Source organism: Trichechus manatus, unplaced genomic scaffold, assembly GCF_000243295.1.
Source record: "Trichechus manatus latirostris isolate Lorelei unplaced genomic scaffold, TriManLat1.0 scaffold00021, whole genome shotgun sequence".
In the NCBI taxonomy this organism is placed as follows: Eukaryota; Metazoa; Chordata; class Mammalia; order Sirenia; family Trichechidae; genus Trichechus; species Trichechus manatus.
In genome coordinates, this window is record NW_004443957.1 from 12,523,572 (window position 1) to 12,539,831 (window position 16,260).

Here is a 16,260-nt window from a genome sequence, read left to right on the forward strand (position 1 = left end):
AATGTACTCTCAAATTAATATATCTATTTTTCTTTTTGGAAAAAAAGAAAAAAACTAAAAACAAAAAAAACCAAGCAAATTAAAGATTTTTTTTTATCAATTCTATGCTTTAAAATTGGTATAATTCTCAAGGAAAAAAAAGCATTAAAAAAAAGATTTAATAATAAGAAATATATAAGAACCATTCTAACATAGGTCACGTTCCATTACAATAAATGTAAAAACAGTAATAATGAAATATTTAAAATGTTGGATAGCAGAACTCATAAATTTATATTCTGATAATTTCATTACAATAATACACTATAAAATATTTAATGCAACCAATGTTTTCCCAGAGGCTGTCCATACAGTAGTAGACATTAAGTGTAAGGAAAATTTACACTTAACGTAATTTACTAAGAAACAAATCATGTTTGCCTTAGTTTTCCATCTCCTGCTTGTCTCCTCCTTTTTCTACCTCCCCATATCCCTCTAAACTGGATACTAAGGGGAAGAGTGGGGCACTTAGGAGGAGATGGGAGCCACAGTCTTCCTGGAAGTCAGGGTCCATGCTCAGAATCTTCTTTCCTTCCATGCCCAAGACAGACAAGAGTTCATTCAGATTGGCCCTCTTCCAGTCAGGAAAATTTTCTAAAGTGTTATAAACCATCCAGCTAGAGGAAAGAAAGGAAAGGAAAGATAAAAGGGAGAGAAGAAACAGAAATGAAGGAGCGAAGAAAGAAAGAGAAGCAGCTCCTATGTTGTCTTCTCAGTGCTCACAGAAGAATTTAGGATAAAAAATAACCTTATAAGTATGGGAAGTCAAGATATTTTAAGGGTAGCTTTTTTTCTTTTCGTAACTGTAGTAAAAATATACATATCAAAACCTTCACCAACACAACTTCCAAATTTACAATTCAATGACATTGAATTACATTTTTCATGTTATGCCACCATTATTAAGGGTAGCATTTTTTAATTAAAGAAAAAGAAAAACTTTGAGTTTTTCTTCCTGACGTAAAATCCAAGAGACATTAGATATTCATAACCACAATTATTTGCTGTTTTTCTTTAGCAGATGCTTGAGAACCATTTAAGCCTCTTGTTACGATGTACAACAAATCTCTTCCCAGTAGGATAATTCAACTGTTCCCAAACTTAATTACTCATATAACTTCCCAAGGAGATCTGAGGAATTTTTTTAAAATACAGATCTCTAACCTTCCACGCCTCCTTCCCAACCCAAATATGAATTCATCGGTCTAAGAACAGAACTGTTTTGTTACTGTTTTTGAAAGCTCTCCAGGTCATTCTGATGATCAATCAGGTTTAAATAAATTTCATTATACATGTTTTTTGTACTTACAGTACATGATTTTTCAAATGTTCTTTACTCCCCTAGTTTACTGCAATTTAATGTTTTATACAGAAAGAGCTTACTAAGAAATCAGAGAAGGATGCCTATTTCTTAGATAAAAATTTATATAAATCAGAAAAGCAGGTATGTTAAGTCTTTTTGAGGGGAGACTGAATTGTGAAATACTGTTAATGTAATAAAGAAGAACATGCTATAATCCAACATAAAAATATTAAGCCAACAATAAATATCAATTTCTCTATACCTGCACACATTTTAAAATTTTTGTTCCTTCTGAAAATAGGCAAAAGCTTGGAGATTATATCCCAAGGGGCAAAACGGCAATTTTGAAATAGTTATATAGGAACATAAGAATAGCTCATATAAGATAAACTAGTTTTCTTAAAACTGATGTAGTGCTGATAAAACACCATTAAGTTTCAAACGAATCCATTAGATATCAGAAGTATCTGCCACTTCTACTCCAGTACTTTTTGGCTCCAATTAATTATTGTTTAATTAGTTATGCAACAAGTTAAATGACAAGTCTGAAGAGTTGTTCATTCATTAGAAAAATTACATACTATGGATTATGTGCAAACAAGTTAAAGAGTAATTAAAACATAAATAATAACAGCAAACACTTAACTAGCATTTACTATGTGCCAGAAACTGTTCTTAACACTTTATGATTACTAACACATTTTTAAACTCATAATAACCATAAAAGGTAGGTCCCTATTATCATCAACACTTTACAGATAAGGAAACCAAAGCATAGTGCAGGTAAGAAACTCTGAGCAAGATCGTACAGCTAGTAAGTGGGCAACCTAAAATTTGAACCCAGATGGACTCGCTCTAGACTCTGTGCTCTCAAAACACTACATTAGGGTGTCTTTTCTTCAGGGAGTTTGCAGGTTAGCAGAGGATAAGAGACATGAACACAAATAACAGTATAAGGCAACATATTAATTCATTCAGCAAATATTTTTAAAAGACAGGAATCATGAGAAATTTAGGTAAAGAAAAGATCATCTGCTTAAGAAAATAAAGTTTTACTCAAGAAACACTCCAGTATATGGTTATTTTATTATATGACTGAAAATAAAGGTGTTCTCATCTAATACAGTCATACCTTTGTGTAGGATGGGTGGCAATACATATAGGTGATGGGTTCCCAGGCTAAGTTTTGCTAAACTTGGTTTCAAGGGAGGGAAATTGTCATCCTGACTCCCTCACTTTAGAGCTACAGAACTTGTAATATGATTCTTGAAGTCTCAACCATAAAACGAAACATCATCCTTAATGACTAACAGTTTTTGTGAGGCTACAGTATACATTTTGTTACCTTTAAAGAGCTATGGGAGCTGTTGTACTTAGGGTCGCTATAAGTTGGAACAGACTTGATGGCATCTAACAATAACATAGGAGCCTTGAGCGTCCTTTACAAGTACTGCTTTTTGCCACTGTTCTTAGTTACTGTTGAGTTGGCTCCAACTCATGGGGACCCCATATGTGCAGAGTAGGACTGCTTCATAGCGTTTTCAAGGCTGTGACCTTTCAGAAGATCACCAGGCCTGTCTTCCAAGGCGCCTCTGGGTGAGTTCAAACTGCCAACTTTTCGGCTAGTAGGCGAACGCTTAACTGTTTGCACACCCAGTGACTTCTCTTTTGCTATTAGATATCTATTTAGGATTGGTGATTCAAGACTACATTAAGTATGTGGTTCAGAGCTGACGAAAAGTGATCAGGTACCTGCAGTCTCAGTAGGAGTTACTATGGATTCAGAATCTGCTCCCAACAAAAATATGTTTCTTTAAACGGGTATAATCATGTAAAAAGAAAGACAGTCACTTAGAGTCTTGAATCACTTCATATTTCATTCCAATGGTTTTAGGTCCACAGATCTAGAACATACATAATACCCTTTACCTAACTCCAGTCTCTAAATAAAGCAGTGATGATAAAAAGATAGGACAGAAATCAAGAATATTGTTTTTGATTTACCTTAGATTTGCACCATTGCTGTCAAGGTGGTTGTAGGGTGTGGGAGATAATGGAATAGATATGAATTGCTAATAACAAATTTCCAAAAGACCACGATTACTACCATATCTCAGTTCCATGGTGTCTCTCTTTCTTTAAAAAAATTTCTTTTGTTAAAAACTGCTTGTGTAAACAACTGATAAACTTAAATGTTCAAATTTACTAACTCATATTAAAACACAATAATTCTTCTCCATCAAACCGGCAAAGATATTGGCATTATATTCTATGTTTTACAGGCATGGTGAAACTAGAACCACTGGACTCTCTTGGTACAGAAACAAATGAAAATAAACTTTCTGAAAGGTAATCTATCAATTTTAATCAAAACCCTTAAAACTATTCATTTCCTTTAACTGGATAAGTACCTAAGGTTGTATTCTAAAGAAATGATTAGGAATTCAAAGATTTACTGCAAAGATGTTCACTGAAGCATTATTCGTAATAGTAAAAAGCTGTAACCTTGAATACGCCCACTAACACAATGGTTAAACCAGGTATGGTAAATCCTTAGATTTGAATAATACGCAACCATTGAAAATACTCTTTTCAAAAGACATTTAGATACAAGAAATGTTCACCATAAAGGAAAAAAAAATACACGGTAATATATAAAACATTAAATTTTTTTAAAAAAAGAAAATACCTACATGATTGGAAAAATTACATAAAGATAAATACATTAAAATGTTAATATTGTTTATTTCTGTGAAAAATAAGATACTTGTTATTTTCTTCTTGGTAGTTTTCTTTTACTTAATTTTAACAGAGGCTCCAGTTTTACTCTACGACATATCTATCACACAACTTTTGTCAATTCAACGTTTTTAGGTGTACAACTTACTGACAGTAATTACAATAATCAGCTGTGCAACTCTACCCTTAATCAATGCGATTTTTCCATCACTGTTAACCCCCCTTTTCCCCCACCCTACCATCCCGGGTAACCACTAGTAAACTTTGTTCTCTATACATCTGCCTTTTCTTGTCTTTTTATATAAGTGAGGTCATACAATATTTGTCCTTTTGTGATTTGCTTACTTCACTCAGCGTAATGTCTACAAGCTCCATCCATACTGGCAGTATACATCAAGACTTTGTTTCTTCTACTTGCTGAGTAGTATTCCACTGTATAGTAGGTACCACATTTTATTTATCCATCCGTTGATGGGCATTTAGGTTGTTTCCACCTTTTGGCTACTGTGAATAGGGCTGCAATGGACACTGGCGTACAAGTCTCTTTCTGAGTCTCTGCTTTCAAGTCTTTTGGGTATATACCTAGGAGTGGAATTGCAGTGCAGTGGTTCAGAGCTTGGCTGCTAACCAAAAGGTCAGCAGTTTGAATCCACCAGCCACTCCCTGGAAACCCTATGGGGCAGTTCTACTTTGTCCTACAGGGTCGCTATGAGTTGGAATTGACTCGACAGCAACAGGCTTGGGTTTTTTTGGGAGTTTATGGTAGTTTAGTTTTCTGAGGAACCGCCACAATTTTCCACAACGGCTGTACCATTCTGCATTCCCACCAGCAATGGATAAGAGTTCCAATTCCCCTACATCCTCCCCAACATTTGTTATTTTCAGTTTTTTTTAAATCTTAGCCACCTTAGTGGGAGTGAAATGGTATCTCACTGTGGTTCTGATTTGTATCTCTCTGATGGCTAATGATGCTGAGCATCTTTTCATGTGTTTGGTGTCCATTTGAATGTGCTCTTTGGTGAAATGTCTATTCAAGTCTTTTGTCCATTTTATGATTGGGTTGTTAAGTGGTCAAAGTTTTATATATATTTTGGTTATTTGATTCTCATCAGACATATGGTTTCCAAAGATATTCTCTCAGTTGATAGTTTGTCTTTTCACTTTTTTGGTAAAGTCTTTTGATGAACAGAAGTTTTAATTTTTGTGAGGTCCCACTTATTTAGTTTGTCTTTCACTGTTTGTGCTTTTGTTATTATACTAGATACTCCATTGTTAAAAGCTAGGCTTAACAGCGTTGCTCCTGCTTTTCTTTCTGAGAATTTTATGGTTTTAGTTTGCACATTTAGGTCCTTAATCCATTTTGAATTTGTATGTATGGTGTGAGGCATGGATCCTGTTTCATTTTTCTGCATGTGGAAATCTAATTTTCCCAGCACCATTTATTGAAGAGATTCTTCTTTCCCTATTGAATGGACTTAGCTCCCTTGTCAAAAATCACTTGACCACAGATGTGTGGGTTTGCTTCTGGGCTCTAAATTCTAAATTCTCTAAAGCACATATGAATTCATTTGTAATTGTTTAAGTTTCTGTGAATAAGTTATTAAGAAAAAACGGAGGCAATATTCATAGATGATGACATTACTCTCCTTCTGCGGAGCCACCAAAGTGTTCCCAAGAAGATCCACTCTGACTCCACACTCTCTTAAGATAAAGCTGCTAAAAATTTTAGTTGGAATCAAGTCTAAATTAACTAAAGGATAATTATGATTATTCAGACCGTATCACGTACTGCCTTTCAGGTATAACAATGGTTCTCTTGATTTTAGAATTGGGAGTGCCATGGAATGAAGAAAAAAAGTTACATCAGTAGTACATTTGTTAGGAACCGTGAGTAAATAAATAGAATAATTTAGAAAGAAAGGTTGAAACTACAGTTGACATGGACTGTTGATAATCTATAAATTTTATTAATCCAGACAATGACTGTCTAATAAGTATCAAGTAGTAAAAGTTGACTACATCTGGACACAAGAAGCCAAATAAATTATGGGGTACCTGTCAAAGAAGCAGAATCAGAAAATGAATTCAAATTATAGCCTTCTAGCCCATCATTCCCTATATTCAAAAGTAAAGAATGGGAGGCTATGTATAGAAATAAAGCAAACCACATTTGTTTCAAAGACAGTATAAATCATTCAAACATAATACCTATGGATATGTAATCCCATATGGATGTAATACATTTGAGTAAACACTTTTAGAATTTACAATTGCTTCTTTAAATAAATACAGTAGATTTCTTTTTTAACAGTAAGTTGTATGTGTGATCAAGTTCTCTATTTTTCAAAATAAACACTGAGGAAATTAAACTCCATCACCTACATAAAGGTAAAGCTTTATATGATATTCCAAGTAGTTATTTCTAACAAATTCATAAAAATAAAACCATGAAAGTTAACGCTGAAATGAGCAAAGCAAATAAAACTTATTCTTAAAGAAAAACAAACAAAGAACCTAAGAATCAGGCAATGACAGACCATCTTTATGCTAATAACTCTAAACTACAAAAGTTTCTTTAAGATATCTTCAAATGAATTAAGATAATAAACTAAAAGTAAAACACAAAATGAAGAATTCTGCATTCTTCATTAGTATAGAATAACCATTACCATTTTCTAAGTTTTCTTGAGAAGATTTAAGTTACAATAAATAATTCTTTAAAAAAAAAAACAAAACAAATAAGTATTTTCACTTGAGTTCAAACAAAACTTACCTAAAAACTGAAAATTAAATATAGTACAAGAGGTAGTGGCAGAATTTCTAGAGCCATTAGCTTTGCAAGACAAAGATAAGGAACAAAGGACAGAAGAAATCTGTCAGCAAACCCTAAATGACTGAATAAAAATCTCTTTAGGTAGGAAAAATACCACAAAACAAAACAAAAAAAAAAAAAAGAAGGAAAAGAGATAAAGAACAAAGTACCATCTCTCAGATTAAAATAAACAACAACAAAAACTTTCTTTTTAAGTATGTGTGGTGTAGAAATGCAACGGCGGGAGGGTGACATTGAGAGGACAAGTATCAAGAGTAGGCAGTTTAAAAACTTAGAAATAAAATATTAGCACTATCTGTAATGATCACCCATACCAATAATAGGAAAAGAGGTAGGCATGCAAATTTGTTAAAGGAAATAAATAATAAATTTGGTGAACCTGTATTTTAAAAATCAAGGTTATCAGAAATTTGAGTAAAATATTTGGTACAGGCTTTTCATTTGTTTGTGTTACATGATAAACTCTGACAAACAGTCCAGTTCTGTAACATAATGTCTTCAACATATCAACATAAGAAATGGTCTGTCTTTGAAGGGGAGTAACTAAAAGTAAAAATTTTAAGCCTTAAAACACAAGCAGAGAGACCATATGGTAAATAGGAAGGTAGGAGAGAAGTATGCTGTTAACTTAAACATAGTATTGTGAAATGAAGTAGAAGGAAAGAAGCAATAAAGGCTATAATGAAATTGATGAAAACTTTAAAGGTTGGTGCATAACATTATTTGAAGTTTATATGCAGGATGGTAGAAATAAAAAGGGTAGGTCTTATGAGTTTGGCTGACTGTTTAAAACAGGGCTAGTGATGATTACTGGTTCATTTTTACCTGGGTGGACCAAAAGAAATTTATCTATCTAGGTTATATGGGGTGAAAAAAGGCTGGACAAAAATTTAAGTCCACAGAAAAATATCCTACATTTTTACACAACTGAGATATTATCTGCAGATAGTATATTTCCACCTCTTCCTCTATCACTCACTCTTAATTTCTCTTTCCGACCCTGTGACTAAATCACTGCTATAATTTACACAAAATTCAAATCACTAAATTAAACTATTTCATAATTTCCCTTAATTGATCTCTTTCCTGTATTCAAAACTAGGAAGGAGAGAAATACAGCTTAGAAAGACAAGTAAATGTTTGGCTTTTCTAGAGTAGAGACAGCTCCTGACTACTTACCACTTAACCAGTCCAAAGTCTCCTAAGAACTCCAAACTTGACATCTCCACTTAGATTTTCTAGTAACATCTTAAACTTAACCAGTCCAAAAGTCAATTCCTGGTCTTCTCCCTCAAGACAGTTCCTATGCAATCTTCTTCACCTTAATTAATTGCAACTTCAATCCTAAAGTTGCTTGGGCAGAAAACCTTAGTACCATCCCAGAGTTTTCTCTTTGACAACCCACATCCAACCTACTGGCAATTCTATTGGTTCCACATTCAAAATAGGAACAAGATCTAATTACTTCTCACCGATATGCCATCATTATATCTTATCTGGATTATTGCAAAAGCCTCCTAACTAGTCTTCCTAATTCCACCCTTGACACCTTATAGTCTGTCTTGACACAACAGCCAAAATTGGTACTTTTTAAAATTCATGTCAGATTACATTACTACTCTCTTCAAAATCTTACAATGAGTCCCAGCTCATTCCCAGTAAAAGCCAAAGTCCTCACAATGCTGAAAAATGCTCTATTGAAACTGGTTCTCCACCACCCCTCTGAAATCATCTACTACTCTCCACCTAGCTCACTGCAATGCAGCAACACTGGTCTTCTTGCTTACTCCTCAAACACTAATCACACTCTTACTTCAGGGCCTTTGAAATGTTATCTCTACCTAGAATACTCTTCTCTCACATTTATACATGGCTTACTTCTTCACTTCCTTCTAGTCTTTGATCTAACTCAGCTATTCAGTGAGGCATTCTGTGACCACCAGAGAAAACTGCAACCAACCCCCTACCCCAGCCCTCCCTATCCCCCTTTCCTGCTTTGTTTTACTCTACAGCACTTATCCGTTCTAATATAACTTGTTTAGTTTACTGTCTTCCCCAACATGTAAGATTATAAGCCCTAAAACGGCAAGAAATTTTTTTTTACTGTTTTGTTCACTGAAGCCTTGGTAGCACAGTGGTTAAGTGTTACAGCAATGGGTTTAGTTTTTGTTTTGTTCACTGTTTATCTCCAGTGTCTAGGACTGTGACCAGAAAAACCCACTGCTGTCAAGTCGATCCTGACTCATAGTGACCCTCTAGGACAGAGTAGAACTGTCCTATAGGGTTTCCAAGGAGCAGCTGGTGGATTAAAACCGCAGACCTTTTGGTTAGCAGCCGAATACTTATCCACTGTGCCACCAAGGCTCCATAACTGTGACCAGTATATAATAATTGAATAAATGAACCGAAGAATCTCCCAAATCTTTTGCTTTCATCTAAGAGAAGGAAGAAGAGCCCTGGTAGCACAGTGGTTAAAGCACCTGGCTACTAACTAAAGGGTCAGAAGTTCGAACCCACCAGCCGCTCCACGGGATAAAGATGCGGCAGTCTGTTCCGTAAAGATTTACAGCCTTGGAAACCCTATAGGGCAGTTCTACTTTGTCCTACAGGGTCTCTATGAGTTGGAATCGACTCAATGGCAGTGACTTTGGTTTTGGTTTAAAATAAGTAAAAAGTTATTTTTCGTTGCTAACCAAAGTGACTGCTTTACAAAATTTAATTTAAATCTGAAATGGTAATGAAGTAAGTTATTAGAATTTTGCTTTCCATCTTTTCATTGTGATATAGCAAGTTCCCAGGTTATGCTGATGTTGCTAGTCTGGAGAGCACTCTTTAACAACCACTATTTTAGAGGTTACCCTAAAAATTACAATATGCATGTTCATCAGTCTAATGTTAGTACTTTTACCCATTTCCAAGGTGTTGATAACATTTTAATTACATTTGTCCTCCTTCTGATTTATATTCCATTATTGTCAAGTATTTAATTTTGTATGTTCCTTAAACTCAACAAGGCACTGTTGTTTTATATAGTCAATATACACTTAGATTTACTGCATATTTACTATTTTCATTGCTTTCCATCACTTTCTGCAACTCTGATTTTTATTTGGGATCACTTTCCTTCTGCCTTAAAAATATCCTTTAAGGTTTCCTTTAGTATAGGCCTGGTGGTGGAAAATTCTTCAGTTTTTACTTATTCAAAAATATCCTTATTTTACCTTCATTTTGAGATTTTTCACTGACTACAGAATTCTAGGCTGGTCAGTATTTTCTGTCACACACTGAAGATCTGATTCCATTGTCTTCTGGTTTCCATTGCTTCACTGAGAAGCTGGCTGTCACTCTAACTGCTGAGCCTTTGAAGACAAGTGCTTTTTTCTCTGGCTGCTTGTAATGATTTCTCTTGGTATTTGATTTTCAGTTGTTTTACTATGATGTACCTAGGTGTGATTGTTCTACCACCAGCAGTGGTCATGAGATCAGACACAAGAGACTTTAACACTAAGTTACTTAGTTTTACAGACGAATATAGGAAATTCAGCATGCATAACACCTTCAAAGTCATCAGGAGGCCAGATAACTATTCACACACACAGCTTCATGGACCTCTCCTTTCCTTCACTCACACAAAGAGTATGTACATTTGCTAGGGACAAAGCTTAGGTACACCCTGGTTTTCTGTCTTATGATATCCAGTTTACATAGATGTAAGGCCAATGTGCCAACCTAGAGTTCTCCTGGTCCAAATGCAGTTCCACAGAGAGTTTCATAGTAAATATAACCAGCAGCTAGTATATTCCATATGTCTTAACTTAGTATATTTCTGAGGAAATGGTGCTATCAGAAGGCAGACCCAAAGTTAGATTTTTAGGCAGGCCTAGGATCCAGGCTTGATGTTAAACCTTTATTCACAGTGTAGATTTCTAGTCGTTTATTCCCTGGAGTTCAAAGGCTTCTTGAATCTCTACCTTGATGTCTTTCTTTGCAAAGTTCGCAAATAATGTCTTCAAATATTTGCTTCTGTTGCATTATTTCTCTTCTTTCTTTATTTAGGTCTCCTATTGAATATTGGAGCCCTGGTGGTGCAGTGGTTAAGAGCTCGGCTGCTAACCAAAAGGTCAGCAGTTTGAAGACGCTCCTTGGAAATCCTATGGGGCAGTTCTATTCTGTTCTATAGCGTCATTATGAGTCGGAACCAAATCAATGGCACATAACAACAACAAATATGTAGGGAGCCCAAGTGGTGCAATGGTTAAGCTCTCAGTAGCTAACTAAAATGTTGGCAGTTCAAATCCACCAGTGGCTCAGAGAGAGAAGACCTGGGAATCTGCTCCTATAAAGATTACAGCTAAGGAAACCATATGGGACAGTTATACTCTGTCATATAGAGTTGCTGTAAGTCAGAAACAACTCGATGGCACACAACAACACTGAGTATGTTAAACTTTCTTACGTGGTCCTCTATCTCTCTTCTGTATTTTTTTCAGTTTTCTCTCTCTATGCTTCCTTTTGTATCTTTTTTAACTTAATTACCTACCAGTTCATTAATTCTCTCTTCAACTGTATCTTATTTGTCATTTAACCATCCATTGAGTTCTTAACTTTGGTAATTCTGTTTCTGCAGTTCTAGAATTTTCATTTTTAAGATAGTTTCCAGTTCCCAACTGAAATTCTTCATCTTGCCTTTTATCCTGTAAGCATGGTTATTTTCAAGCTGCCTCTGATAACTACAATACCCAGAGCTGCCGTGATTTTCTACTGACTGTTTTTTATGTTGGTTTTATTCAGGCTGTTTTCTCCTTTTCTATGCCTCTTTATTTTTTATCGTCTCCTAGTTATTGTATTTGCAAAACTGAAAAACAAATGAAGTCCTTAGATGATGTTATTTTCTGTCAGAGAGATTTTAAGTTTGCATCTGCCAGGCACCTGTGGACACCTCAATTAATTTCATGGGATGAAATGATGTAAAGATGAGTTGCAATCACTATGAAGGCTTTTCTTCTCCTTGTTTAACCTAGACTACAGTTTTTTGGGGTCCTAAACCAAAGTGAGTTCACCCATACAATGGCAAGCACTAGACTCTAATCCCTGTGTCCTTGTGAAGTGGCCATAAGTGCTCTCAGCCACCCCACCAAAACTGGCAAACGTTCCCAAGGCAAAAGTAGACTCAAATGCCATGCTTATATTCCTAGTCTGCTATTCCTAGTCTATATTTTGTCTGCCTTGCGGTGTCTTTAAACAAGTTTTTGTTGTTACAATATATATACTTGGTTCAGCCTTTCCAGTCCTGCATAGTGGGAGGTTTGGTCCACACTACCCAGTCTGCCATTACTAAAACTGGAAGTTAAGCTACAGAGATTAAAAACAAGTTAGCAATGAAATATATCTAATTAAAGTTAAACTAACTTTAAGAACTCAAAGAACTCATCAAGTCAGAACTTTTTTGTGTTAAAAACAGAACCAATCAAGAAAGCATGTAAAATGCCATTTGTAAAAAGATGACAATAATGGACAACTAACATTTACATAAATAAGGATAGTAAAAGCATTTATTTCTTCATAAACTTATGAAAAAGCTTGTAACTTAAAATGTATAACTCATTGAAAAGTCTGAGGATACTTTACAGTCTAGAAATTCAACTTTCTCATCAAGAAATTAAATGTGTTTAAATATTCTTATATAGATGTACTTTGTAGATAAATATTCTATACTGGAATAGTATTTAATGTAGTTGCATATATAGGGCCATTCCCTTCTATTTGAACCAAATTTTCTTCTTCATATTAAAATACCAGTTCAACTGGACATTTAATGAATATTTACTATATGTGATCATTAAGGAAAATAAAGTACAATGTGTGCTTAGAGGAATTTAGTTTTATAGGAGAGGTAGATACTAAAGAGACAATACGATAATGGCTCTAACAGAGGTGTGCACAAGATACTATGGATACATAAAAGAGACACCAAACTCAGCGTGATATTTTTCCATTAATGTCATTTCAATTACTACCTAAAATGCCTGTTTTCTTTGGCAACACAATACAAAGCAATAAATAAAATGCACGTCACATATCAGTTCATATCTTAAACTTAAAAAAACCTACCTGTGTATAAAGTATTATATGAGACACCAAGGTGAAAAACAAATCACATGAAAACTTACCCCATCTGGCAGTGCCCTCCAGCATACAGCACTAACAAATTCATTTGTATCGTCTTCCTTTCGGTCTTTGTCCAGAACACTTTTGACCGTGTCAAACTTAAAAGTTAGCAATGTCTTAGAAAGTCCTTTATAGTACAGGTAGAGAGAGTTGTTCTCACTTCCTGAAAATAAATAAATAAATTAATAATAATAATAAATTTTTAGAATGGGAGAACTCAGAAGTAGGAAATCACATTTATAGGGTATTTATCTTCCAAATTTTTAGCTCAAAGACCAATAATTTTTTTATGGTCAAATTTGAAAGATCAGATCGCAGGATTCCTTGGTAGTCACACGAGAAAGGAATTCATCAACAAAACTACACTTTACCAATCTAAAGAAATAGTCACTGTTAACGATACAACAATATTCATAATTTTAAGGCTGAAACTATCACATAAAATCATTTATAGGAGAAGTTTATAGTAGAACTAAAAATCTGTTAGGATAGCAAGAATCCTAAATACATTAGAAAGATTTCTACCTAGAAAGAAAAAAAACACTTGTAACACTTACATAGGCAAATTTTAATAGCTTACAAAACTTAGCTTCCATTCCCCAATTATACGAGTAGTCTAGAACCTATATTTTTGAATGGTCTACCAAGGTAGGATAATTGTGTGAGGGATTTGCTTTGGCAGTATTTAGGCTCACACACATGTAAAGAGGGCCAATTACTAAATACAGGGCAAGTCATTTAAAAATACAGATGAAAGGTCATACATTCAGGCATTAGATACTAGAGCATTTGAATAGTACCAAATTTTATTTTTCTACTTCTGACTTAAGTTTATATAAATTATCAACAATAAAAACCCTAGAATAGATCAAGGTTATCCAGACAGACTGCTTAATGAAGAGATAACCAGATAGGGGAAAATAAATTTCAGCTTAAGACAAATAAACCAAAAAACCAAACCAGTTGCTGTTGAGTCGATTCTGACTCAAAGCAACCCTACAGGACAGAGTTCCCAAGGAGGAGCTGGTGGATTCAAACTGATGACCTTTTGGTTAGCGGCTGAGCTCTTAACCACTGTACCACCAGGGCTCCAGAAGACAAAAAATGGCTCTCAAAATAGAAATATTATTGGCAAAAATTAATGTTTTCTGTCTTCTACATAATATTGATAGAAATTATGCTACAATGGAGAACTACAAAACACAGTTAACAATCTTACGCTATTTCATGTGGTCTGGGTTTGTGCTCAGCAAAGGAGGGAAGGACTAATGCTTCTTCCAGTACAACCAGAGAACAATTCATAGTGCTGAGGCATCGAGACTATTATGCTACCTTAGGAGAGTACAGACCATTTCCTGATTTGGTATGTAGTTCATTTCCACTGAATTCTATTTTCGTGACAGATACCTGCTAAAAAGTTCCAGGAAAAGATGGTTTCACTTACCACAAGCTATATAATCTCCATTAGAAGCCAGGCCTACAAAGTTTTTTTCATTGATATGACCCTTGAAGGAACGTAGGCAGTATGGTTTCCCTACATTCCATAGCTTTAGCTGACTATCTGTTGATCTGGGATAAAAAAAAAAAGAGTTAAATGGATTTAAGATTTCACAGCATGAAACTCATGACTAATAATCAGAGGCAGTCTAGTTTAGTGCCTATGCATACAAACACTGGAGTCAGTTAATGTCAAGCTGCCATTAATTTGCTTTTGACCTTGGGCAAGTTATGAAACGCACTAGCCTCAGCTTCTTCATCAGTTAAACGTGAGAAATAATTCCTACTTTATAGGATTAAATAAATCCGATAAGATACTGTGAAGATTAAATAAATTTATTCATTTAAAATACTTTCAATAGTGCCTGGCAGGTAGGAAATGCTCAATAAATGGCATCATTACCACCATACCACCATCAGCAAGCCATGAGTAACCTCTACTGTGAATTGTGCTAAATTTCAGTGATAATATTTGTTCTACTTAATTTGTTTTTCAACTGTTAAACTGTTTGCTATATTGAATATGAACTATTTTCAGTTTAGTCAGCCCTTCAGGGGTAGGATCCTACGAGTGCTTCAAAGAATATGTAAATGTAGTTATTCAGAAGAAAATCACTGGTAATCTCATCATACAAAAATAGTCTTAGGGCTTTAATAAAAGCCCATGATTTTTTTTTTTTTTCCTGACCTTTAATTACAAAACCTGGATCATCCTACACTTATTATTTTTTTAATTATTTTTCCTTCCTCTCAACAATTTGTTTTGCATTTTTTCCAAAAAATACATATATTCCTTTATCTTTACTGTTTTATTTTTTAAATAATATTTTATTGTGTTTTCAGTGAAGGTTTACACAGCAGTTTAGGTTCCCGTTCAACAATTCATACACAGGTTGTTCAGTAACATTGGTTACATTCTTCACAATGTGTGAACACTCTCCTTATTTCTGTTCTGGTTGTTCCGTTTCCATTAATCTAATTTCCCTACCTCTTACATTCTCATCTCTGTTTTAAAAGTAATTGTTGATCGTTTGGTCTCATATAGGTGATTCTGTAAAGGAGCACAGTAGTTATGGGTGATATTCTTTGAGCCAATTTTTTATTTAGCTATAAGGTGACTTCAGGGGTTAGTTTCAGTTCAAGGTTTGAAGAGTATCTCAGGACAATAGTCTCAAGGAGTGCTCCAGTCTCAACCAGTTCAGTAGGTCTTTTTTTTTTAAGGAATCTGAGGTTCTGTTCCACATTTTTCTCCCATTTTATCAAGGTCCATCTATTGTGGCCCTGATCAGAACGGTCAGTACTAGTAGCTCCTGTATCTCTGTTAAAGACTACAAACTAAGTCATCTCCTTCTTCTCTTACTGTAACGTTCACCAAAAAGGGAACTATGCTAAATGTTTTACATGTATTATTTACAGAATCATAACTATTATTATCAGCTCCATTTTAGAGATGAGGAAACGAAGGTTTAGAAAGTTATGGACATTTCCAGGGTACCACAGCTAGCAAATAGTAGAGCCAAGATTCAAACTGTCTGACTTCAGAGGCCAAATTCAAAATTCTTAAAATACTTCTCTATTGCTTGTCAATCATTTATTCAACATAACATCTATTCTTAGACATTTTTATTTTTTTTGCTCAATAATGTGTTGAATATCCTTTTACATCTATATTTAAAATATA

General features: G+C 34.6%; 1 protein-coding gene across 6 annotated transcripts in view; it reads right to left on the reverse strand.

Moving 5' to 3' along the window:
• The window catches only part of COP1 (COP1 E3 ubiquitin ligase), a 235,295-nt gene that overhangs the window by 51,785 nt on the left and 167,250 nt on the right, over window positions 1-16,260 (reverse strand). For all 6 annotated transcript variants that reach the window (XM_004372845.2, XM_023728059.1, XM_023728060.1 and 3 more), the window contains 2 exons: window positions 14,527-14,651; window positions 13,085-13,245 (listed from right to left, as the gene is read on the reverse strand). In XM_004372845.2, coding sequence (XP_004372902.1) covers window positions 13,085-13,245; window positions 14,527-14,651 — 286 coding nt within the window. The remainder of the gene's footprint in view (window positions 1-13,084; window positions 13,246-14,526; window positions 14,652-16,260) is intronic.